Raw genomic sequence first — 27,030 nt, forward strand, 5'->3', positions numbered from 1 at the left:
AACCTAAAACTGGTTTAAAGCAGTAGTAACAAAAAGTGGTGGTGCTAATGTCGTCATTTGGGCCTTGGCAGGGCGGAGGAAGGCCGGATTTCGTTCCCTTGCTTTCTCCTCCTCGAATATATGGGACCCTTTTGGCTATGGTGACGACGGCTGGACCACCGGCAGGGGCGGCGGTGCGACCGGGGTGATGACGTGTCTGCTCTGGCTCATGCCAACGTGGATTGGCGCGAAACTGACCATGCCCACATCTTTCGTGTTGATCTGCCTGGTTATCGACTTATCGCTCCTTTCTCTTTCATCCAATTTTCTTTTTTCCCCCAAAATAAAAAAAAATCTTTAGTTTAAAATCATGTAGTTTAAATTATAGCATAACATCATTTAAATAGTGGTCTCTATTAAATATCTCTCTTTTTTTTTTCTTAATGTTTGTGAGCATCGTTTATAATCCATTTGCTTCAACTTAAGTAACATCATTTATTTCATTGGTCTAAATGATATTTCTCTATTATTGAGACTTGGATGTAATCCAATAATTAAGAGTTTTCATCCAAATTTAATTATAGCACACTCCACTTTTCTTGAGCACTTTATTCTTTCCATTTTTTTCCCAAATTGGGCACAAGAAATGTATTTGATGACCTCAATATTAGATAAAAGAGCAAAAAAATTTATTAGGTGAACTGATTTAATTGTAATTATTTTTTTTTTGTTTGGGGTATTTCATATATATCATATAAATGGTGAAAAACAAGGAAATTGAACAAACTTTCATGGGGTGTGTAGTAGGGATATGTGCAATATATTCACAAGGGTGCATGTTAGCAAGGTTAATATTGTCTAAAATAAATGGCTGCTTTAATATTTTGGTTGGGGTCAACAGGGCAGACTTGAAGGTGCAGGTGGAAGATCACAACATGCTGGAAATCAGTGGAGATAGGGTGGAGCGCCGCCGTCGAAGCTACCGGAGGAGGTTCCGGCTGCCGGAAAATGCTGATTTGGAGGGAATCAAATGTGGGCTTGAGAATGGAGTCTTAACTGTGACTATCCCCAAGAAAGTGACTCAGGAGACTTCCCAGAAATGTTAGATAGATGTTGCTTTGTTTAATTATCTCCACTTGTTGCTTGCTTGTTTTCTAGGTAATCAATCACTCATGTAATGTTATTTGGGACGAAGTGGGTAATCGTCCAAAGTTTGGGGGATAAAGTGGATTTAACCCTGAAATTAATAATCAAAGAGCATACGTAGGCCAACAAAACATTATCCTTATCCAAAGAAGGATCCGAAGTCACGCAGAGTGGAAAAAAATACTCGTGCACATTTCGTATTTGGACTTTTTTAGTGATGATCATCCAACCACGTACGTTAGACAAAGGAAATAAAATGCACCCTTTTTCTTTTTGAAGGAAATTATGTACTAGTAATTTTCTTACCTCAAGCTAGAAGCACCCGTCACGTTGAGAAAATGAAGCGAAAAGCAATAAATCTTACTACACAAAATATCAATTCAGTCTCCTTTTCTTGCACGTCTTTCATGACATATGGAAAGTTGCCCTTATTATTACTGATAATTGCACATATCTTTCTTCGTCTTTATACGGACATAATGATGGTTGCATTTGACAAATTTCAAAAAGCAGTAAAGTTCGTGAGATTATTATATGAGTAAATTTTATATATACTGATAGTGTATACATTATCACCGTTTGATTCATGGTATACATGCAAAAGTTGAATTTCATTCATCCAATTATCACCGTTTGATTCATGGTATGCATGCAAAAGTTGAATTTCATTCATCCAATTATCACCGTTACTGTCAGTGTAGGAAAGATTAATCCTTATTATATTAGTTCTATCATTAAAATTTATATCCATCTCTCATCGATTGGCTGTATAATTAAATTTAATATAACTAAACTATGTTATTAACCTTCGATCTAATAATCTAATGATATTCTTAAATTTTGACCATTTTCATTTTGATAAACTTACGCTATCCTGCTCGAAAGAAAAAGAAATCAGAAACTCTGGCTTGTTTTTTTTTCTTTTAAAGATCTCAAGCATTAATGTTATCCGCTAGAAATACTAGTGTAATTCAATTTTAAGTTCGCTTTCAAACGGCCTACTTCATTCTTTTGGCATTTTAAACCAACTTTGGTTGAATTAAACAATCTAGAAATCAAACGCGAAATCCATGTGCCGAAAATTAAGGTCATGCTAATCTTGCCAATTTGGCAATTTTTCATTCCTTACCAAAGACGGGTCGCACTCGTAAACGCAATCTTCCGCTCACTCTCCATAATCTAGCCACGTGGCATTCGAGGAATCTAACCAAAACCGATAATAAAATGAACAAAATTTAACCAACAGAACAGAACCACTCAGCAAAAGAAAGACCGTCGCAAATAATAAAACAATGCCACTGCTCCTCTCGCCACCTCAACAGCCGCCGCCGTTATCTTACTCTATCCGCCTTAAGAATGCGGCGAATTTGAACTCTCTCCGCCGCGTTCTTCTACTATCAACAGCACCTCATTCCTCTATTTCTTCTTCTTCTTCTTCTTCTTCTTCGTCTTCGTCTTCAGCTTCCCGCGCCGTGGAAAATGTGGATACGTTCACCAAGTACTCAGGATATTTATTCCAGCTGAGCTCCTCGGAAGCGGACTCGTTGACGGAGTACAACGTTTCGAAAATCGCCGGAATTTATCAGAAGAAGCCGCTCATTGTCCTCCGTCGCCTCTTCCAACTCGCTAGTACACTCGGGAAATGGTTCGCACTTCGCTACGTGGATAAACTCACCGAGCGTGCCGACCAGATGTTTGAGGTAGTTTTCACTCCAACCTATACTTATCAAGATCTGAATAACTCTTATTGAACATTTGAACCAATCAAATTCTTTTTAAAATTATTTTAAGCTCGAATTTGACTATATCAAGTTATATTGAGATGATAAAAGCTTATTTTTAATAGTTAACTCCATGTTGGTTTTTAGAATCCATATTTTATGATCATTCAAGTGGTAGCAGGGAGTGTTTTGTAGTTAAACTGCGTTGTTCTTTGTTTAATTGTTGTTATTATTGATTACTCAGGTTAGAGCAGAGGAACTGAGAAGGATATTGGTAGAGCTTGGGCCGGTATGTTCTAGACGTATTAACTTTTTAAGCAGAAATTTATGAATTTAGTCATGCGTCTATATTTTAATTCAGGCTTTTTTTTTCTTTTCCTTTTGTAGGCATATATTAAAATAGCTCAAGCTGTTTCAACTAGACCTGTAAGTGACACTTCTCTTTCATTACCATTGGCTTGGCTTCATTTCCTATTTAATTTGTTGTCGAGATTAAGTTGCTAAGGCTTCTAAACTTCTTGAATTTTTTATACTTGTGATTATTTATGATTTTGACTACTATGAGCACAAAAATTTGGTACTAAAGCTTTCTACATAGACCCCATGGGTGATGCTGATCATTGATGGCATAAATAGAGTCCTCAATCTTTATTTCCTTAAGCTGTGAATTTTTTCTGATAGTTTTTTTTTTTGCATTTTTCTTGAATTTTGACATCTATCATTTTCTTCTTCAGTAGTGGCTCTTGGATCTTCTTGAAGGAGAGTAAAGACAAACAAGTTTTTTTTTTTTTAGCAACACTGACCTTTTATTGATTATACTGAGAGAATGTGTGTGCACAAGGTTAATCCACAGCTACATCAGATCAACACCACAAACCCACAAATGCAAATAAACTCTAGTAACCTAAAAAAGATTTATCCAGTGGCAAATCCAATCGAGTGTTAGTTCCAATTTTCTCTGGTTTTGGGAATCTTTACCCAAGTAAGCACCACATGCTTCATACTCTACACAATAGCTGCCATGACACCTGCAGTAGAATGCTTAGCTTGGGATATCCCAGAATTTCAAGCTCTCCAAATTTCGTACACAGCAACTGCAAAAATCAGCCTCTTGAATTGGTGCGCAAAAGAAGACGGACAAGTAAAATTATCTAAGATAACTAATTAAACCCAGTGGTTCTCTGTGCAGGCTACATATGAGCTTGCTTCAGTAGTTCCTATGAAGTTTCTGAATACCATACATTGAATGTTTGGGGTATTTAGGAGATATTTGCATTTGGTTAGCAATCAGAGAAAAAGAATATAACAAAGTCGAGTTGCAATTATCAGAGAAAAAGTAACAACCAAAAGTTAGAGGCAATGTCAAAAGGAGAATTCTTCACATTTTCTCTCATTGATAACTGAGCAAAGCCATGATCTCAAACAGCTCCCAAGTGACAAAAGTACAAAGAGCTCATCTACTTTGTCAAACATGTCCAAACCATCTCCTTTATGTTTACCATCCAGAAATTACATTTTTCTGTTCATGTTTGTGTATTTAATTTGAATTTAAATCAATTTGAAGGTAGTATTGAAGCTGATAAAATGTGCAGTTTGATGATTCCACTAATTAGCAGCACATTGTTTGTAACCATTAATTTCTTGCAATTTGCAACTTAAATGAGTTCGTACAGGAGAAACAATGTTGGCCATACGTATAGAAGAATTAAGGTGTTTCTGTATTCAATCAAAATAGACTTGCATCAGGCCCTGAATTAAATTCATACATCATTTGGTGATGGTTTCTCGATTAGTGTTTCAACATCTCATGTTTGAATAAAAGAGAACAATTTGTGATAACAAATTTGATCGGCCATGTTTAGTTGCTTGAGCCATCATTTCTCATGTTAACACTACTTACTGTAAGTTCAGATACACAAAAACAACGTCCTCTGAAAAAGCGAAGAAGATAGAGAGATAGTAAAGGAAAGATAGTCCTCATCTTGTTCTCCAACCTGATACCTGCCAATTTGCAGTGGACATGCATTATTGGTTATTTAGTTCCTTCTGAAGGTGGAGTATCTTTGTTTAAGTTAAAGTATCCTCCTTGTTAGGAACACTCTTGAGTTATATCATATGTGGTGATTGCAAAATCAAAGTTGATTAAAAAAAAAGTGCATGCTTGTGAATTTCAAGCATTTAAATTATTATAAGCTGGAGATGTTTGAGTAGTATTTCATGATTTTGTTCAAGAAACAGCATTTCATACATTCTAGGTCCCCTGTTTTCATTCTAATAGCATTGTTGCATAATCCTGAAAGGGACTGCATTAATGTTATGCAACTACATTGTTTTACGATATTTTATTTACTTTATTTTAACCAGGCACATCTTACACTCTACTTTGACATATTCTTCCAGGATTTGATACCACCTTCATATTTGGATGAGCTCTCACTGCTTCAAGATCGAATAGCACCTTTTTCTTCTGATGTTGCTTTTGATATGATAGAGAGAGAGCTTGAGTTACCAATAGATGCTATTTTCTCAGAGATCTCGCCTGAGCCTGTAGCTGCAGCATCTCTTGGGCAGGTTTTCGGTTATTCATGCTTATTTGTAACTTATTATTTAGATTCTAACTCATATTGAGTACTTCATATGGTGACAATAACAAAATTAATGCTGGTTGTGGTTGTCCCTAATTTTTAACCGTATAACTAAAGGTTTGTTATCTTTTCTTTATCTTTGGGTCTGGAAAGGTTTATCAAGCTAGGCTTCGTTCTAATGGACAACTAGTTGCTGTCAAGGTTCAAAGGCCAGGAGTTCAGGCAGCAATCTCTCTCGACATATTAATTTTGCGTTACCTTGCAGGATTAATAAAGAGAGCTGGCAAATTTAACTCTGACCTTCAGGTAGTCTTTCGTGAAAGAGATAAATGATTCTTTTGTGTACAAAGAAGCGGAAAATATGTAGTTTGGTCACATGATCCTTGCATTTCCTAGGCTGGAAAGTCTACAACTAGTGTTGCCAGGCAATGTAGGCTGAATCCTATGAATTGGTGCATGTATTGTGGCCTTAGGAATACTTCCTGAAAGGAGGTCTTTGTGATCTTTTCTTGTGGAGGTTATACCTCCTTATATCTAGATCCACTTGTAATTAAATTACAATAAATTTAGTTTTATTAGTGTAATATAGGGGTTTGACTGTCTGATCTTCAACTCGTAGGGTATCGTTGATGAGTGGGCATCAAGTCTTTTTCGGGTATGTATCCATCATTTTACACTTGATTGCTCATATGTAGCTACACTTCCATGGTTGCATGTATGTGACTGCTAGTTAGGGCATTCATCCAAATTCTCAGTGCTAAGACAAGTTTGAAGGTTGAGACTAAATGAATCTCCCAAAAGAAGTTCGCAGTTAGTTGCCTATGGAAATAACCTTACAAGATGAGGTAACTTAAGGAGTCCTAAGTTCATGCACGTGAACAGCATTCTTACTTATTAAAAGTGGCTTGAGTCAAAATCTTATTCACATTACGGCATCTTTTTATGAGGGGTGAGCAGCATTAGAGTGAAACTCCTATTTTGTTAGATCAAGGTAACTTATGGTCCATGCAATATTGTTCCTTTCATGTGTAATTTCAGTGTTCAGAAGCATTATTCATTTAGAAGAAGGGGAATGGATGATTTATGATCCTTTTAAGCACTAATATGAATAGAAGTTTTCTGTTATTTGAATAGATGTATCTCATGTAATTTGTGTATAAAAATGGAATCACTTGCTGCCAAAATACTATAGCAGCCACAGTTATCATACCCTGAATCACTTACTGTTTAAATACCACAGTATTCAGGCTACCATACACCATGTTTTGTTCTCACAATTTAAATTCTGCTTGTTAATCTCCATCACAAGATCAAAAGAGGAATATATTCTTAGGGCTTTGTATTGAATACAGGTAATCAAATTGAATGCAGGAGATGGACTACATACGAGAAGCCAGCAATGGAGTTAAATTCAGGTACAAGGTCAATTTCGGCAAATATGAATTCCAAAATTTTAACTCATAATCATATTGCACTTATTATGTGTATATGTATCTGTATGATGCTTCTGGAGTCTCTTTTCAGCTCATCATGAGAGCTCGTTTTAGCTTTACAGGCTAACATGAAACCTAATCTGGAGCAGGACCCAATGAATCATCTAACTGTTGAAAATCTTTGCATTGCGATTTATGAATTAATCAGGGTCGTCAGTCAACTCTTTCTGCTAAGATAAATTTGGCAAGTATCTGTTGGATTCTATAACCGTCTCACAGTATCTTATGTCTACGATGCATTGGAAAAAGTTTCGCCTTTCAACCCCTTCTTGAAAGAATGTGTGTATAAGTATCTAAGTTAATCTTTTCTTGTGACATAATTTTTTGTTTTGGGGTACATTGCTATAACGCTGACCAATCTGTAATGTGATGTGGTTGTATGGTTGCATGCCAATCAAGAGTTATTGCTAGAAATGTTGGCTGTTATAGTCAGCTTGATTACGAATGGAACTGATATATATTCAGTCAACCTTGGTTTAGTTTCTATTATTTTGTATTGGGACTGGGCTTTTTAGTCATATTTGAGCCATGAATCTCACGATCCCTTCTGAGTTCAACCTCCACAGAAATGCCTAGTTTCTCACTCATTTGTCTTATTGGTTGATTATATTGACCATATTTTCTGTCTTTGTATGTTTTAACTATTGCCCTGTTGTGCTATGCAGGCAATTATATGGTGGAATAAAAGATGTTGTAGTTCCCGAAATATTTATGAATCAAACAACTCGCAAGATCCTTGTCATGAAATGGGTGGAGGTAATATTGAAGGTCCTTGTCACAACTACCATTGATTTAGCTCGTTTTAACAAACCAATTAAGTTTTCTGCTAGCCACTGCATAAAGAACTCAGAAATTTGTTGGGGCATAAAATTAAAATAAAGAAAGGGGCTCAGTAGGAAAGCCCTGTTTGGAATTCACTAACTTTCTTGGTCAACATTAGCTTCCTACTTTAGTCCTCAATAAATTAACTGCAGAACCAACCTAGCTATTTACAAGATTCGCCCCTGGCCACCCAATAAAATTACTTCTTGCTTCTAGTTTGCTTGGTTTTTGGGTTGTCTAGAATCACGTTTTGCAAGAAAAGTGCCTATCTGGTCGTGCTTCTTCTCACTTGACATGGAGCTACCTTCAACAAAATTTGCATTATCTTAGGTCATCTAAGACTTGACATCTAGGACAACTTGTACGGGCATTTTTATTTCATTTGTTACAAAGTTAAGGCATTTTAGGATCAGGCTGAATGTTTCTGCTTGCTCATATAGCTAACTATTTATCTTTGTTCTTCACTGTTAACCACCAAATCCATACTCTGCATTTTAGAACAATACCTCTAGAAAGGGGTACTATCATAACTTAAATGTTAAATCATACATCTAGACGTGTTGTTCTCATTGTTTATTCCCAGGATTACATAGTTCAATATCTGTTCACTTGCTAATATGAAGGATAAGTGTCATATAGTATAATTTATGCATTCATCTTCCAAAACTAGTTCAATATTATCCTCGTATAATTCAAATTTGGTGATCTCTAGGGACAAAAGCTGGCCGAAGTGAAGGATCTCTATTTGGTTGAGGTCAAATCACGAAACCGTTTTCTGTTCTCTTTTTTTTTCCCCCTATGTTTTCAGATTGTCTGCCATATAGCACAATGTTGTAGACCTAAAAGCCGCACTCTGAATTCACACAGGTAGGAGTTTATTGCTCATTCAATCAACTTCTGGAAAGAGGGTTCTATCATGCAGATCCACATCCTGGAAACTTACTTCGCACATATGATGGGAAACTTGCATACTTAGGTACTCTCTTGAACTTACATCTATTATGAAGCATATTAAGATTTAGTTAACACAACTAATGGTAAACGGAAATACATAATGCTGTATTTAATTGCCAATAGCTCCTGATTTTCCTTTTCCTTTCCCCTTTTTCTTCTCGTGTTTAGGTTTTAACATTATGATTCCTTGTGTTTAGGTTCTAACATTATGATTTCCCTTTTTTCTTCTTGTGTTTAGGTTTGAACATTATGATTTTGCCTGTTTAGTTGCCTTGATTGAAGCTGAAACCTTATTTTGCCATTCTAGTGTAATCATAATTAAATTTACTGCTTAAACTAGTCAAATTAACTTCCCTGTATTTTCAACTTCAGACTTCGGTATGATGGGTGAATTCAAACAAGAACTTCGTGATGGTTTTATTGAAGCTTGTCTTCATCTTGTAAATCGTGATTATGATGCATTGGCCAAGGACTTCGTGACTCTTGGGTAGATGATCATGTTTTCATTCAATTGCTGAAGAAATTGGTTCTACCCTTGATGGCATTGATTAAACACTGTTTACTTGTTTACTTGACAGACTTCTTCCACCAACTGCAGACAAGGAAGCTGTTACAGTGGCACTAACAGGTTAAAATTTGCTTTTCATAATGTGAACTCTTGTGTATGAATCTGAAGAGGTGACGTCAATATATTATGTATGGGTTCATTGATAGTTTTCCGGCCTCCGTAGGTGTTTTTCGAGATGCCATTGCCAAAGGAGTTCGCAATATAAGTTTTGGGGATCTTCTGGGAGATTTGGGAGTTACCATGTAAAGTTCTGATTTTGAGCCTTTTATTGAATAATTACATGTATCTCATCGTAGGAAATCACAAAATTAGAGAATAGACTTGTACTATTGACTGAAGAACTAACCTAGCATTTTGAGTTTCACTTCCGTTATTTAAAAAGAAAAAACAAATCATTTAACTAGATGGTGATATTGTGAAATGGTTGTTCATGAATATATATATATATATATATATATTAGAGATTCCTTTACATGAAAGTGTTCTTTTCAATCAATATTCTCTAGGTTGCATGAGAGTTGTGCTAAACATGCTTCAATGTTTTTTGTATATTTTTTCCCATTTGATACATTGGTGCCTAAGTTGAATATGCAATCTTCAGCATACACCTTGGATAAAAGTCTGAACTATGAACCTGCAAAACGATGACATTTAAGTAAAATCCGTTGTTGTCCTTCAGAAAGCATACCTAAATATGTTCTTCTTTCTTTTTATTCTGAAAAAAATCATATATGGTTGATTTTTTCTTCTCATCATAAACATTGTTTCAATAATTGGCAGGTATAAGTTCAAATTCCAGATACCATCGTACTTCTCTCTTGTCATTCGGAGGTGCCCATCTTTTCCTGTTCAATTCTAGCAGAATAGTGTCACTATACTCACTAGAAAATCAAAGTAAATAAAGCAGATGTTTGTTGTAAGAATTTCTTGTTCTTTTAGCCCCGTACATCCTTCTAGTAACCTTAGGAAATTGATTTCCTTCTAGCTATTTTGCATTTTAATCCACCATCCAAATTCATTACTTGTTTCCGGCAAACTTCCAGCCTTGCTGTTTTGGAGGGCATTGCTATCAGCTTTGATCCAAATTACAAAGTTTTGGGTAGTACCTACCCATGGATAGCCAGGAAAGTACTGACCGACAGCTCATTAAAGCTGCAATTGTCGCTTCAAGCTATTCTCTATAAGGTAAATTTGTGGATACAATTCCTGTCTCTGCTGAAGATGCAATCTAACTGTATGTCATTGTTTTATCTGCTATATCATCTACCACCGCTTTATCCTTGTCAAAACCCACAGCCTGATTGACTAATTTTCATGTCAGGATGGTGTGTTCAGGATTGACCGTCTGGAGTCTCTGGTCACAGAGGTGAGATGGTTGCATGGGAATTTTTTTGCCCTTAAATAGATTTTTTTTTCTTTGAAAAGATTAGTTTTATTCATTTCATGTCTCTAAAGCAAGTTGTCTGCTGACCTCTCTTTGTCCCGATATTTTCTGCTGAATCATTGGCTAATCTGCTATTGCCACTAAAGATTCTATTTGCACAGTAATGTGGAGCATCTGAAGAGTATTCTGCTTTTGTTACTAATTTTTTGACTGAAATATTCTTTCTTTAGTTCCTAAATTTCATTATTCCATTCTATTCCCTCTCTCAGTTTGGTATTTTCATACCACTAGCTAATTTCTTTGAAAACCTTGAATGCTTTGGCAGTCCCTACGTGCTCGGACAGAAAGATCGATCAGAAAACAAATTGAAGATGGTGATTCCCATATTATTGTCAAGGAAGTCCTTTCCTTTACATTGACTGAAAAGGTTTGTTGCTTGTTCATGCATTATTGCCGTTGAAGGGACTAGAATTTTGCTATTCAGTGAAGAGAAAGGAAAGTTAACTTACTAAAAATTTTGCAGGGGGCTTTTGTTAGAGAGATAATTCTTGAAGAATTTGCGAAGGTATAGTAGGTTAAAGGATTTTTGTTTAATAGTTTTCTGATGCATATAAGAGATGGAACCAAGGTAGCGGATGGTCCATGAACATTTATATCTTGATTAAAATACAAAACCCTTCTCCAATCCATTACAGCAAAATAACAAACAAGAAGCTGAATTTTCTCCAAGCATGTAAATCCAACAGCTTAATTCACAGTGTTGGAGAGCCTTGACAGTCTTTGTTCAGAAAGAGGAAAGTAAAGCTATCATATTTTTTCTTGTGTTTGAAAAATTGCACGCATGCAGCAATTTATAGCATCTTTAAAAGATTGGTTCACCTAATCACATTCTGAAAGAGCTTCTGCATTATGGTTCTAAATCCACAAGATTCTAAACTGCCAAATAGTTGATGGTGTTAAAATTCTAAATCCACAAGATTCTGCATTGGTGTATAAGAACTACTTTTTCTTCTGTATCTTAACATGCTGCTGTAGATGCCTCAGGTTACTGATAGTCTTACGAATTTTTCTAGGGATTGGATGCATTTGGACTTGCAACTCTTGATTCTGTAGCATCTTCACTTACTGCAAGAGTCCCATTCTCTGGTTCTCCATCATTTTCACTAATGACTGATGAAGATAGTGCAAATTTGAGAACATTGCAGCGCCTTGTGTCGTTGCTATCAGGTCTTCAAGAGGATAGAAAAACTGGCCTGGTAAGAGATTTTCATTTCAATAGTTTAACTAGTCGAAAGTCAAATCATTACTCATCTGTTAAGTAGGACTCTAATGATAGAAATGAATGAAATGACTTGCACAACTGCGCGTATATCAACCTCTACAGGCCTCTGTGTACATGTTGAAGTGTAATGATAAGTTTTGGTACTTGCGTTGTGGGGAGAGAGAGAGTGTGTGTGAGGGAGAGACAGTTTTTATGTTTTATCATAAGTGTGTTTTTCTAATCAAGCTACCACCAAATATTTGAAAATCTTTTGCTCAAATATGTAACAGTGCTGCAAGTGAAAAAGCAATATGTCAAGCCATCTTCATTGATGATGCATAACTTTCTAGTCCTTGAGAAGTTGGATGTGTGACCATTAGAATACTTCCTATAGTCACTTCACAAATTTAAGCTGTTGCTTTGATACTTTTGGAACCCCAACTTCAATTTCATCATGATTATAACCGCCGGTGATTATGCAATTCAGTCTGTAAGAGATAGCTTAAACATGGATGAGAATGTTAAACTTGATTATAATGTGCTGTATTACAAGGATGAATTAATCAATCGAACAAGTTATTTAACACTGCTCATTGAGCAAGTGGAATTCATTGTAGCCCCACATTTGATTTATAATTTTTAAAATTTGGTTTTAAATAAGAATGTTAATTTAGTATAACATAAGGGATGAATTCACGACTGTGTCACAAGAGTTAATCCTAATGAAGTGATAATACTCTAGCTCATAAAACAGTAAAATAAGAATGAGCTACGACTTAGGACCCACTAAGGCCAGACAATATGGTACAGGTTTTCTCTCACGAAATGTTCAAATGTACTAACATGTCCAGATGGGGCATTTACATAATTTTTTGCAGGTCAGTGCTTACAATAGCCGGAAAATATCTTCAAATGGAGATTCCCTGGTTCTTTATCAATCTGTATCAATTGAGGAATTAGGGCGATTCCTTGCTGTCCTCCCGGAGGTAATTTAGCTCTTCAAATCTGAATAGACACGTGGTCAAAGGAATATCATGGCTGTGTCTACCTACAGGATACTAGTAATGAACTCCCAGATATTAGAAGCCTCTCATTGTTATGGCTCTCACAACATTTAGATATTCTTTTCTTTATGAAAGTGAGAAAAGGGGGGGTTAGATTCCTTGACTACTTATATTGTTTGCATATAAGTGAAGCCTTCCAATCTTATCAAAAAATCCCGGGCCTTTGTGATTGTTCATTTAGTATATCCTCGGATTACATTTGCTGATTAGCGTGATTGGTTTTGGGTAATATAAACTTCTATGGGAAGGAAGTTCTGATAATTATGTTCCACACCTTTGGCAGCTCCCACCAGATGTGCAACAACAGTTACTTCGGTTGCCAGCTGACCTGTTTGCCAAGTTGGTTTCTCGTGTTGCTGCAAGAGCACTTCGGAGGGTTTTCTCGTAACATCAATCCATTATTTATTGATTTTTTAATGGGAAAACCACATGATATTTATGCTTCTGCTGCCTTTAGTATTCTTTCACAATGTATTCCCAAATTCTGGAATGGGACGTCATTCAAATACAGGAAGAGAGAGCGAGTACATGTTCTCTTGAGTAGGTGGCAAAATGTAGGGCCACCGCCTTGCGTAAATTCAAAGGTTTAACAAGGAAAAACAAAATAATTGTATACAGGAGACTTCGAGGCATTGAGTCATTGCTGCATGACTCCATTATTTTTCAAATGGCTCCCAGCAAAATGCTAGTATGTGATTTGGGTTTGTTTGGATTTAAACTTATTTGCAAAATAGTTTTTAGTTGCTTCATAAACACATTTTTTAATTAATCTTTTTATTTTTCTAATTACATTTTTATCGCACATACATCACATCAAAAAAAAAATGTTACATAACTTTTGCAAATAATCTCCCATCCAAGCACATTCTACTTCTTGCAATGTTTTGTCCATAGTTATAAAATTCGGTTCAACCCGACAATCGAATTGTCTAAATTGGTGACTAAGCAATAGGATTGGGTTGGGTCATTAATTAGATCAGACAAGTAATAAACTTATTGATCAGTCAATTATTCAGCAGTTCAATCGGTGAATTGCAAAAAAAAAATTGTCAGTTGAACCGTTAACTTAAAAATGTTATTATTTTTGTAATTTAAAATATATTATTACATTATCTAATATAAATGCCGTCCAACCTGCTATTGAACCACCCAATCCACGGTTGAACTGATCACCTCATTTTATAACTATAGTTTTGCCTATATCTGCTTCCGCGAATAACCCACACATACATAAAACATTAATAATATATGTAGAATGTAATGATCTTGATACCAAATGGAAATATGCTCATGACGTATAGTTAAAGTTTACAATACCAGAATACCAGTTTAAGTTTGGTCTAGTCGATAGAAAGAACAAAATTACTAAGAATTCTTCCCCCTATCAGGTTCAGAGTTCGAATATTGGATCATCTGATAGTTGAAGATAGAAAGGGTGTGGAAAGAAAAAAAGAAACTTATTAATCTTTTAACTGGTTAAAGGTTTATATTTATTGATAGCGACAGCTCATGTAAAGACTTCATATGTGAACAAATACTAAGAAAGGTGTTACTTACTAATTCCGAATGTTGCCCCCTTTTTTTTTTTTATAAATGGTGTAGCATGCTCTGAATTGATCTTGAAGCGATTTTTCAAATCTGTAGTGCATGTACGAGTCAGGCAACTTTTCCACCTAAACTGAAACAGCTTTAGGTTTTGGTTTTTCAAATTTTTTACGTCATGCTGTAGCGCATTATTGACTAGGTCTTTGTTCATCTCCTGATTTTAGTAGGTCAATTCTCGTGCCTCAATTGACTTTAAAAGCTGGATAACATTTGCATTCATAAAACGGCAGTAAAAGCAAATTCCAGAAAGCATCTTTTTGAGAATATGCTCCTAGTTTTCTGCTCAAATAAAACTTTAATATGTGAAAGGATGTTAAACAACTAAGCGAGACATGATGATATCATCGAAAATACTAGGAAATAATAATAATGATTCCCCAAAATTAACATCTTTTTTTTTTTTTGCTGGGTAAGATATTTATTGATACCCAAAGGAGATACAAAACTACAAGGGGCATACCCCAGGAAATACAATCACAATAAACCAGTTAGCAAAAGACTGCTACAGATCCAATTGCGCAATGGTCCATGCATTATAACCATGGCGACAGCTTTTACAAGTTGGAACAACAATACATTCTGCCCAAAACAAAGGACTGCCTGCTTCCTTAGCTGTAGCTTGTGCATGCAACTGAGGGTTTTCTGCTTCAAGCTAAGACACCAAACTTGACTGCAATAGTAACACAAACGTCCATCCATCAAAGCCTGAAGAAAGCTAAGACAAAACCTGGGAGAACAAACAAAAAAAAAAAATTTTTTTTTTTTGGCAAGTCTTGCAGCAGACAGTCAAGATTCTTGCCGAAAGTGGGCTCAAGGAAAACGTATAATGAGCATAATTAAAATCAGTTTCAAAGATAGTCAAGGAAACATGAAGATCAACCCAGATTTGTATCAGCAAGAGGAACTAACTAAGATAGAGATTAAGTATCCTGGTGGCTGATTTTCAGTTGTTATAATATATAGTAGCAGCATCAGCATGAGATGGTAACAATAATGTGACTACTGAAATCGGAAGTGGGAACAAGGATACCGTAAGAGTAAGATCAACTTCAAAAGATACTCGAAGATCAACTTAGAAACTTCAACTAGCAACATGAATTAAGGTCCAGAATGCGCACTGGACAGGCTAAATTACATTTGAAATGAGAAAAAATGAGCTGTACTGCTACTAGCATAATAATGCAGTCAGTTCTTACTAAATTTTTCTTTTACATTCATCTGTTTGTGCTTTTCTATTCCTAACAAGTTATAGCTAGTTGATCAAGAAAGGTCCCCCTAAAAGATACACCAAAGAAACGAGTAACAGAGACCCGGACATCTAATGTACTTTTTTTTTTGCCCTTTTCTTCTGTTGCAAATATATCATTAGCAAACTGAGAATTCCGTACAAGGTAAACCATTTTGCTCTACAACCCCATGCTTCCATTTGATGCCCCTATCAATTTTGCAGCAGTTTACATGTGGAAGTATACTCAACATCTTACAAAATTTCATTGTGCATATGATGTAAGAAATTCATAGATGACTTCACTGGAGAAATTACTTTCTTTCGCAAATTTTGAAGACAATGTTGCTGAACATATTATTCTTTACCATACAAAGATTTTGCGCAAACATTTCAGAGATGTAAAGCTTGAGGATAGACTATTAGACAAACAACCCTAATAAGCTTTAATGGAGATTGGAGCTTTACCAAATGATTGCCTCCTCAATTCATAGCTTGATCTAGGTTAGAAAGACGAAGATACGTTAGTACACAAAATGAATGGACAGGGAATAAACGTAGGAGCAAACTATTTACAACTTCTCCAAATAACAATCAAATCAAGTGAAAGACGACAACATTTTCTGCTCTCGCTAATCTCCTTTAGCCAAAGAAGACCAAGTTCCTTGAGCCCAAACATCCTCGCCATTTTTCTCGTAGCACTTGCGGACTTTGCTGCTGGCAGAAGCTGTTGGTGTAACATCGTACTCAACTAGTCCAAGTGTTGGGATAGTACAATAAATCCCTCATCCTGGGAACGCTCAAAGCCTACTGATAAATCATATAATGATAAACTACAATTTTTTGAAGAAATGCAGATTCCTTACAATGAGACGGGAATTATACAAATTCATCTTTCTAGTTACCACATGGAAAGAATGCTATGCTAAAGTAAGACAAAATTGCTGAGTATTGCTGAGTAAGACAAAAATGCTAAGATAAAAGAATGCTAAAGTAAGACAAAACAGGGCCACTGTTTACTCTTTGCAATTCCTGCAGACGAGGGGCTGCCAAGGTTTAAGAATTATATGATACGAGATTCTGCAACATTCATAAGCTATGTTCAACTTGTATAAAACACTTTTGAGTAAAACCAGCAAAACTTCAATTTACATTATTACTAGGCTATGCATCTTCCCAGGACTTTTACAGATGTTCCTATCAACATCCATAAGATGGCACATAACAGACCAAGCAATGAAAAACAGAAAAATCCACTCTTACATTTGACTGAACTACTTGAAGTTGCTGAGATACTACCTGCAGCAACATTCGTGTTTTTACTATTTATTCTTACCCTACTAAAGCTAGACATTCGCTCAAAGGCCCGATTCGCACTTTCTGAAGCTGAAGCAGGAGTGGTGGGTATAGACTCCACAAAAGACCAGAGAGCAGAAGAAAACCAAGAGTCTGTACCATCCTGTTTGCCACTCTGATTTTGATCAGCTCCAGAACCATGATCGGAAAAGTTACCATCATAACCCATACCTAAACATGCCAAAACTTATGAATATTAGCAATTAAGTCTTACACCACAGTAAAAGCAGAAGAGCTCTTGAAGCTGGCTCAAACTCTCCCATATCCACTTGGGCAGTAGAGTTTTCACCAAGTTGAAGATGACATGGTCTTCCCATACCATCCATCTGACCAAGAGCTCTATAAGATTAGCCGAGAAAGACAACAGTTTTTGTACAAAAATTAAAATACGTAAATGAGACTACAGATACTGATGCCAACCAAAGATGTCAACACTGAATTTGGTTGTTCTTGCAGTACCTGAGATTGCTGGCTGTATGGTCCCCTGATGAGCTTCTGTTGCAGCAAAGACACTGCTCCTTTGATCATGTGACCATGGTTGAAAACTCACCTCCTCTGGATTGCTTAAATAAGTCTGCTCACAGTTTATAGTTTCCGTTAAACCATCGTTGAAATAGAAACTTGAAACAGGATCCACAACTTCAGTGCCCATATTATTCATATAAGGTTGAGCAATCTGCCCCTGTTCCCCTGTTTCAAACTCATTAAGAAATAAGGGTGCATCCTTATACAGGTCAAGCTCGCTCAACCCATCGAACTCATCAAACTGCAGATTTTCAACAGCGGATTTTCCAAAGGCCTGAACAGTTGGTTGTGGACCAAGAAGATCATCCATCTCTAGAAAATCTTCCAGGAAATCCCCTTCAACCGCATGAGGAGCTGATGCATAACTCTGTGGAACAGATGTGACCTCAGATGCCTCGTGCAACTGTAATTGAGATGTACCTGACTGTGTCAAGTCAAAGCTAGGCTGCACATTGTACTCCTGACAGGCTGGGTGAACAGCTGTGCTTTGATCATGTAAATTGACTTCCCGTGAGGATTGATCCACTAGATTACTCTGGGCCTCCTCCTCGCACAAGAGCTCCTCTAAAGAATATCCATAGTCCACTGCAGGAGATGGAACAACTACAGGCTCATTTGCCATTCCATTCATAAACTCCTCGAAATCATCTAAATGGGACTGCGGCTGAGACACAATTCCATTCTCACTAACAGGAGCTGTTTCATTAACCAGCTTCACAGGATTCTCCTGGTCGTTGTGGTCAATAAGTCCATTGGTCTCACCTCCTTCATCATCCCACTCCTCCTCCTTAAAAGGTGCACCATATTGTTCACCATTCTTTGGACCTGGTCCACTCTTTTTATATACCTTGTAAAGTGCATAATAATCCTTCACAGCCTGACATCTTTTTAGCTCTTCTTCATCCAAGGTGTATTCATGCATCACCCAGTCTGTTCGCACACCTGAAGGTGCACGACCTTGATAGTAAACCAAGGTTTTCTTCACCCCAACATCACGAGCATTACATGTAATTATCCGATCTTTCCCCGTTGCTTTCCAGTACCCACGCCTGGTTGCCCTGTTGGACCTCGCTCCATTGGGATACTTCCTATCTCTGGGACTGAAGAAAAACCACTGCCTGTCCCCAGTTTTTAATTTAGACAATCCTGCAATCAAATTTACAAAAGTAATGTCAGTAAATTCTTCAGAACTGAAAACCAATTTCAAATCTACAACTCATTAACCAATAAAGTAAATATCCTCAAACATTTTCTCAAACAAACTGAAGATGGAAAACTTAAACCATTCAGAATATTTATAGAACTTGTTCCATGACTAAAACACTGCAGAAGCTCAGTCTGCAATTAAAGTACAAGACCTACAACCATGCATCTACCATGTTAATTATCAACTTATTGAAAACAAGGAACAATAAAGGAGGCAGATAAGCGGCCCAGCCAAGATTTTAAGTCCTAATAACTACTAGGGGCAGGTTCATGGTCCATATTCTAATAACCAGGTCTCAAAAAATAAAATAAAATCCATGCATAGATAACTGCACTTAGGATGCAGCATCAATCCTATCACTGCTCCTAATTTAGCTTTTGTCAGAAAGCTAACACACAGATGAAGCAAATATAATCCCTTGATAAAGAGTTTAACAGAAGACCGACTGACCAACCAGATACATGTATAAAACCAAAAACAAAAACTGTCAAACTTGAAAATTGCCACCACATGAGCTAATCACACAAAGCTTCAGCCATGACATTTCCAATCAAAACCATTCAATGACTAACGAGACAATGGAGAATCAACCAACCAACAAATATTTAGTTCCAAACAACAGTCCAAAACCATTTGACAATCAACAAGAGTACACGTGGACCATAATCCCAGGAACAATCCAAAGTTTCAAACACAAACAACCTATGAACCATAAATAACCATTGATCTACTCAGATATCACACATAGCACACAATTAAACAGAACCCACATGAAAAATCAATCGACGCACTCAAGTCAACCATCAAATACACCCAAGACATTTATCGAAACCCCCAAAAACACATCAAAAGCCTCCCTCAATCATGTAAACCCATCAGACAAAAAAAAAACACCAAAAGCAGAAAGCACAACCAAAAATTGAACGGCCAACCCGAATGACAAATCAAGTCAACGCAAGAAAACCCCTATGAGCAAAGCTAAACCAAAGCAGGAAAAGAATAGTAGTCATATACCAGGCAGCTCTTCTGGGTCCCACTTGTAAACATCAGTCTCGCCGATGACGTCGAGCAGATGAAACCGGCGACACATCTTCTTCTTCAAATAGTAGAGGACCAGCTCTTCATCGGTGGGGTGGAACCGGAATCCGGGTGGAAAAATTTTACCACTCCCAAAACAAGACGAGATTTCCTCTTCAATTACCTTCATCTTTTTGGATCTCGCTTTAACAATCAAAAAATTACTCACTACTCTGAACAAATAAGTTCAGAATTAAATATATAAATTGAATATTCTACCGATCAAAGGACAAAAATTTGGATGAATGGATGAAGATAAGAAGGAAAACCCTAAAGGGACCAAGGCGACGACCCAAAAGGCCTTGCTTGGAAGAGTAGAAGTGATGGAGTAGTAGAAGAAGGGCGAGAAAGAAAAATGGGATTTAATCAAAAGAAGGAATAATTAACAAGAATAAAAGAGTTGACGGGCTTTGGAAGGCTGAGGGGGTAGGGCCGGGCTCCCTCTAGGGGAAGATTCCAGGAATTTGGGTATATGGAAAATGGTGATCAGGTTAGGTTTGAACGGATAAAAATGAGCATGGGTGGAAGTAGCAGGGGGTTTGAAAGTGGACTTAGAGGGACTTTCCCCTTTTTTGTGTGGATTTTTAATTGGTTAGTCCATTAGAAAGTTCTTCAATTTTTCTTTATTTTCTAAATTTTTTCATGTAATTGGAGAATTATTTTTTTTACAATTATAATTGGAGATTTTGTGTTAAGGGGATGATAAAGTGAGAGTGAAAAATAGGAGTTAAGAACTTAAGAATCAAATTTGATAAAATGAATAATTATGTTTCGAACCACCGGACCATTTGTCCAGTGCCCACCAAATGGATCTTTAGAGGTGTCAATTTGTCCCAAGTCCCAATGGATTACCCATGTTCATAGGGACTTTGGGCGGGATGAGTACTGGAATTTGATATTGGATTTACAATGGGACAAATCCCAATTGTATCCATTAATTGATGGAAAATTTTGGAAAAAACTTGGGTACTCATTGGGCTCAAATAGCAAGGGCCCAGTTTGGATTAGTTATTTTTTGGGGTGTTTTTGAAATATTTTATTATAGCAGTGTTTATGAAAAATTTTTACTATAAATTTTTTTTGAAATATTTGATATACTAATATGGATGGGATGTTTTTTTAGTTATTGTATATTACTATAATATTGTATTTCAAAAAAATTATTTTTAAAAAAAATAGCCAATCCAAAGTGAGTCTTAGATTCAAAAATTATCTTTAACAATTGTTATAGTCATACCAGCACATATAATCTAGAGTCTTCCTAGTCATTATCCACAAGAATTTCCAGCATTTCAGTCAGTTTAGACCTGTCATCCTTGGACAATGATGAGGATAAATATTCAACACCCTAAGTGCCTTGGCCATCTTTATATGTGTTGGAATATGGTTGTATATCTATCTTTTCCTTTATTTGTTAATCCAATTTTTTGTGGGAATCATGAGTATAAAGCACTTGCATGTTTATTTAATAAGACAAAAAGAAATTTAATAAATAAAAAATATTAAAGTTATATAAAAAATTAAAAATGAATTAAAGGAAAAAAATATGTAGAAAATAGATTTGGGTATTGGGCGGGATCAATCTAAACCCATCCTAAAGTGATTCTGCCCAAATTAGTCCCAAAACACATATGGATAAGGTTAGACCCAAACTCATATGATTCGGTTACATCTCAAATCCAAGCAAATCCCGCCCATCCCGCCCATTTTGCCACCTCTACGGATCTTTAAGTCCCTCTTGGAATGCTTTTTGGGGGGGGGGGGAATCAAATATTCTTGCCAACAAGCGTCAAACATTAGTATTAGATGTGTATTCGAGTCGAGTTAAACTTGAGTAATATTCGAGATAAAATTACTAAACTTGATCTCGTCTACCTTACTCGAACTCAAGTTTAATTAAATCTAATCAAATTTAATCAAGTTCAATCGAGTTTATTCGAGTCTAATCAAGCTTCAGGTTCGAGTTTAATTAAATATAATTAAGTCAAATCAAACTCAATCAAACCTATTTGAATCTAATTGAGCTTACCTAATAAATATTAATTTTTTACATATAATTTTAAATAAAAACATACAATTGACATCTTATAATAATAAATAGAAAATATATATTATAAAAATCTCAATTAAATCTGTCGAGATTTGAGTACAAAAATTTGGAACTCGATCTCGACTTGTGAATTTGAACTCGAGCAAAACGAATTCAAGTCAAGTTATTGACCGAATAGTTCGTGAGTTCAAGTCGAATTATTTGATTCACCATTATCCCTAGTCAGGATTTCTTGACTTCTCAAATTCAACAAGTACATTCGTTTGGTTCAGCAGTGGTTCCCTTTGGGTTTCCAGTGGCTCTGTTGGGTAATGTGTGGACAAAAGAACAATAACTAGTATGTTCCGGACAAAAGTTGGCTAAGTTAATATTGACCAACGAGAGATAAAATTGTCCGTTAAGTAAAAAAAAAATTTGCCTCTTAAATTGTGTTCTGGTACCAGCAATTAGGGGTGGCAATTTTCGACACGACCTGAAAACACGACACGAACCTAACACGAAATTAATGGGTTTGGGTTGAGGTTTCGGGAATTCGGGTCAGAATCGGGTTGGACCCAATGAACCCGAAAAGAAAACAGGTCGATTTCGGGTCAACCCGTGGTGACCCGATATGACCCGTTTACGAATTAAAAATAATTTAATAAATATAAAAATAATTTTATCTAACTAAACTAAGTTATTCTTTTTTTCAAAGGCATTAATTACTTAATCCTAAATGAATTTATTTAATTTGTGTGAAGTTGAAATTATTATATTTGGACAAATAATATATTATATTATTTTTTACTTTTATATTGTTTTAATTTATTTTATATTTTGTTTGGGATAAAACACTTTTACGGTGTTTAATTTATTTTAGATTTGGTTTGGAATTATTTATTTAAATTTTTATTACTTGATTATGTAATTAGTTTTGTGAGAAATTGATTTTATTAGAAATTACAGTGATAAATTAATAAATTAAAATTAAGTTTCGGGTCATTTCGGGTCGACCTGCCAACCCGCAAACCTGAAATTTTCGGGTTCGGGTCAGCATACCTGACCCGTCACGGGTTGGCGGGTCGAGTTCGGGTCAACAGATTTTCTGCCGGGTTGACCCGGACCCGACCCGCCAACCTGATTTGGACCCGAATTGCCACCCCTACCAGCAATAGCTGGAGTTGGAAAATAAACCTAGAATAGGAGTATTCAATTTGAATTAAATATACGTAGTGCACAATGCACAATCATAGTACTAGGTGAATGCAACGTGCCCCAAAACAGGGAGAATTGACTTGCTGAAAAAAAAAGAAAGAAATCCATAATACCTAGGAAATGTCTACAGCAGGCATGATTTTGATTTGCAACCCTCTGTGAATTTTATAAGAATTTTCTTTCCTTTGCCACTAAGAATTACGGATTATATGTTAGTTTTGGACCACTATTTTTTTTTTCGTGGAAGAATTGGACCACTAATAGTTTACATGACCATTTTCCTCCCAAAAAAGAATAGTTGGTATGGCCATTTGGTGTTCTTTATTGATTGGACTTTAGCCAATCTATCTAATCCCGTTTGGATTGCATTTTTCATGATTTTTCATAGAAAAATTACTGTAACGATTTGATATATGTGAGGGAAAAAGATAATAGAGAAATATGATCACGAAAAACGACACAATTTTTCGGCAAAAAATGACAATCCAAACAGGGCTGAACTGCTTTTGTTTTCGTACAAATTAATTTTATATAATTAATCCTTGAAAATTAGATTTTTTTTAAAAAATAAATCATGTATTCTCGTTTGTTGTTACAAAAGCTATTTAAATGTATGCATGGGTGTTCTCAAAAGAAAAAAATAGAACCCACAATCAGACTCCAAAAGTAGTATGATACAGCCTTTAATTTGCATTTTTTTCGTCCCCGACAAATCTAAAATCAGAATACAAAAAGTTGAAATAAATTTTAAAAATGAAAAGCTGAAATAAAATCATAGAATTTGCTGAGAATAAAAACGAGCTGATCGAGTACGAATAGGTATTATTGATTGATATAAACACTTTAAAATTTTAGAAAAGATTGTAAAAAAGAGAACAAAATCACTTACTAGCATAATGGTTTAGAGTAAGATAATTAATATAGATTCCAACCAAGTAAAAGCCTAGGATTAGAAGACTAGGCCAAAAACAGAAGAGATCACGGTAAGCTTATTCCCCCAAACCCATGCTAATTTTTTTTTTTTGGTCAAAACCCAAACCCCTGCTATTCAAAGGTGCCACTCATCATTAATGTACTTTTATATGGTAAAATGCTGGTCAAAGAAGTGGTTTAACTGGCATTTATAGGTAAATTTAAGGGTTTAAATGTGATAAACACCATTATCCTCGTAATAAAATATTCATTTGGAATTGCTTTGTTACTCTTTTTAGGCAAAATAAGTAAGTAAATAGATAAAGCCCTTTAGATGAGGGTTTGGTTGGACGATAAAATAGTACGAGGGATTATAGATAGAAAATTCTAGTTCAAAATTTATTACTTAAAAAAAAAAAAAGAAAACATTATTGACTTTGCAATGTGGGTGGTCCTCATTCAACGATTTCTCTTCTCGTCTTTCTTCCTTCCTAAGTTCACGCATGTCCATGTAATAAATAACTTTCAACTATAGCAGCCTAAGTGGCTAACCACTGAATTTTCATCGTATTAAACAAGTCAATCAGTCAGTTATACGAATTTCACTGAACTTCTATTTTTTACTAAGGTATAATTTCAGAAACCTCCCTTGAAGTTTTTAACAATTTCATTCAGCTCTCTCAAGATTTTAAAAATTACACGTGCCTCCCTTATCATTTGAAATCACAATACTACCCTTAAATATTTTAATAAAATTCCTTTGTTTTGTATGCTTATATACTTAGAATGACTTTTAAAATTATTATTTTTCATTCTTTTTCCCGCTTATTCTTTTTTTTTTTTTGCCAATAGAGCTATAGAACTACTACTATTATCTCTAACTTCTATTATAACCAAACGTCGAACTATTGATTTTTTTTATGAGTTAACTTTATATGCAATTTAATGTTTTTACTGATCTTTGTTTTCTATTTTTTGGTATTAAAATTAACAATAAATAAAAAATAAATAGCCCAAAATCACTACTAAATTATGATAATCCCACTATTCAAAAAATTCATAAATCCTAAATGAATTATTTCAACATTTTCTTTTCTATCTTATAAATCTAATTCATAATAAAAATACCATTAAAAGTATCTTATCATAGTGATAAAATTATTATTATAGTTATTTATCAAATAGTAAGTATTGACATGAAAATTTTGGCGCCTTTTCCTTATAACTATACTAGATAATCTTATAATTATATGGGAAAATAAATTAAAACTCATTACACAAGGGCATTTTTGGATATTCATTTAAAAATTTGATCAATTCAATAATATTATTTTAAGATTTTATTACAAAAACTATCAAATCAAAGGAGGTAGGTATAATATTTCAAATCTCAAGGGAGTTTAGTGAAATTGTCAGAAACCTCAGAGATGGTTTCTAAAATTATCCCTTTTACTAAAACAAATTGTCTATTATTAAATAATGTTGTTGTAATTAGCTTCATTCTTTCTTGGGTTTTCTTTTTGGCAAGACTATCTTCCTCACGCTGATATGAACGTAAAGGACGGTAGGTCGACTGTGCTTGTCAGAATAGAAGAGTCATCATTATAGTTCTCAAGAGATGTGTGCTCTAAGGAGGAGGACCCTTCTAGGAATGTGCAAGGATGATTGTGACACTTGATTTTGATCTGCTTCATCTCCTCTTGTTTAGATAGTTATGGGCAAATCTGATGATGGCATATATTTTCTTTTCTTTGGGTAGAAATCCGATAGCCTATTGAGAGGATCTTTCTCTGATTTCTCCTTCTATCCATGGCCAGCCTGGCAATGGATCAGCTGCCTTTTTTTGGATGGTTGAAGCAAACAGCCCGCCTTATTAACATATATAGCTAAATGTGTGAATGCCATTCCCTCAAATTGAACTCAATTGCTGATGTGGCGCTCTCCCATTGGTCAATTGGTGGTAGTCCTCCAATTGATTCCAATTTGATGAGTTGTCGTTCTCTGATTCGTCGATTGGTGGTAGTCCTCCCAATTGCATATGAAATTGATGAAGTGGCGAGTTTTGATTGGATGAAAAGTGGTAGTTCTCTAATTGCATATAGGATTGTACTAAAATTTTGCTTCTTTCTTTTTTATCCAACAAATCACATTAACAAAAAAATTGGATTCCTTTTTTTTGTTGTCCATCAAATCACATCTAATTACCATTCTTTGCACTTAATTGTTAATAGCTAATTTAATGTCATGTTTTTTGTCATACAACAAATCACGTTTAATTAACAATTTTTTTGCAATTATTAGCAAAAAATTGACTTCTTTTTTGTGGTGGCCCAAAAACCACCTTTAATTATCAAATTTTTTTCTGGCTGTCCAACAAATCACATCTAATTACCAAATTTTTGCAATTAATTGTTAATAACTAATTAATAATGTCAAGTTTTTGGTCACCCAACAAATCATGTTTAATAACAGTTGTTTGGAATTATTAAAAAATTGGCTTCTTTTTTTGTGGTTGCACAAAAAATGCATTTAATTATAAATTTTTTTCAAATGTCATAAAAAATGTCCTCTTTTATTTTGGGTTGTACAACAAATTATAGTTAATTATCAATTTTTTGTAATTAATTGTTAATTAATTAATTAATTAGAAATTTCACTTTCTATTGCCTAATAAATAACATTTAATTGCTAGCCTTTTGCAATTATTAACACTTTTTTTCTGTTGCTAAATGAACCACATCTAATTACCAACTTTTGCAATCAATTGATAATTTTTTTTGGAAGTGAATTGTCACTTTTTATTGCCTAGCATATAACATTTAATTACTAGCTTTTTGTAATTATTACCTCTTTTTTTGGTTACCAAATAAATCCCAATTATTTGTCAACTTTTTTGCGATTA

The 27,030-nt window shown here is 35.2% G+C and overlaps 2 protein-coding genes and 1 long non-coding RNA gene across 4 annotated transcripts; 2 read left to right on the top strand and 1 right to left on the bottom strand.

Annotated features, from left to right (window-relative positions):
• Window positions 1–1,267, top strand: LOC140016164 (uncharacterized). The gene is made up of 2 exons (XR_011822526.1): window positions 1–268; window positions 881–1,267. It is a non-coding gene; the product is annotated as an uncharacterized lncRNA (long non-coding RNA).
• Window positions 1,268–2,354: 1,087 nt separating this feature from the next.
• Window positions 2,355–13,695, top strand: LOC113713232 (uncharacterized aarF domain-containing protein kinase At1g71810, chloroplastic). The gene is made up of 21 exons (XM_027236907.2): window positions 2,355–2,825; window positions 3,091–3,135; window positions 3,234–3,272; window positions 5,247–5,417; window positions 5,585–5,737; window positions 6,051–6,086; window positions 6,803–6,846; window positions 7,590–7,680; window positions 8,459–8,500; window positions 8,614–8,722; window positions 9,073–9,187; window positions 9,279–9,328; window positions 9,432–9,510; window positions 10,049–10,099; window positions 10,312–10,453; window positions 10,590–10,634; window positions 10,978–11,079; window positions 11,176–11,217; window positions 11,726–11,908; window positions 12,792–12,899; window positions 13,261–13,695. Exons 1-21 carry the CDS (start codon window positions 2,418–2,420, stop codon window positions 13,363–13,365), a joined length of 2,160 nt encoding a protein of 719 aa, XP_027092708.1. The 5' UTR covers window positions 2,355–2,417; the 3' UTR covers window positions 13,366–13,695.
• A 3,200-nt stretch (window positions 13,696–16,895) lies between these two features.
• On the bottom strand, window positions 16,896–20,490 carry LOC113714523 (NAC domain-containing protein 17). Of its 2 annotated transcripts, none has more exons than XM_027238408.2 (3): window positions 19,910–20,490; window positions 17,623–18,834; window positions 16,896–17,334 (listed from the first exon to the last, which is right to left on the bottom strand). In XM_027238408.2, exons 1-3 carry the CDS (start codon window positions 20,100–20,102, stop codon window positions 16,967–16,969), a joined length of 1,773 nt encoding a protein of 590 aa, XP_027094209.1. In that variant the 5' UTR covers window positions 20,103–20,490; the 3' UTR covers window positions 16,896–16,966. The 2 variants fall into 2 exon arrangements, with proteins under 2 accessions (XP_027094209.1, XP_027094210.1); XM_027238409.2 differs by having other exon boundaries at window positions 16,896–17,489; window positions 19,910–20,463.
• Window positions 20,491–27,030: the final 6,540 nt, after the last annotated feature.

This window comes from Coffea arabica, chromosome 10c (assembly GCF_036785885.1).
Source record: "Coffea arabica cultivar ET-39 chromosome 10c, Coffea Arabica ET-39 HiFi, whole genome shotgun sequence".
Taxonomy (NCBI): Eukaryota; Viridiplantae; Streptophyta; class Magnoliopsida; order Gentianales; family Rubiaceae; genus Coffea; species Coffea arabica.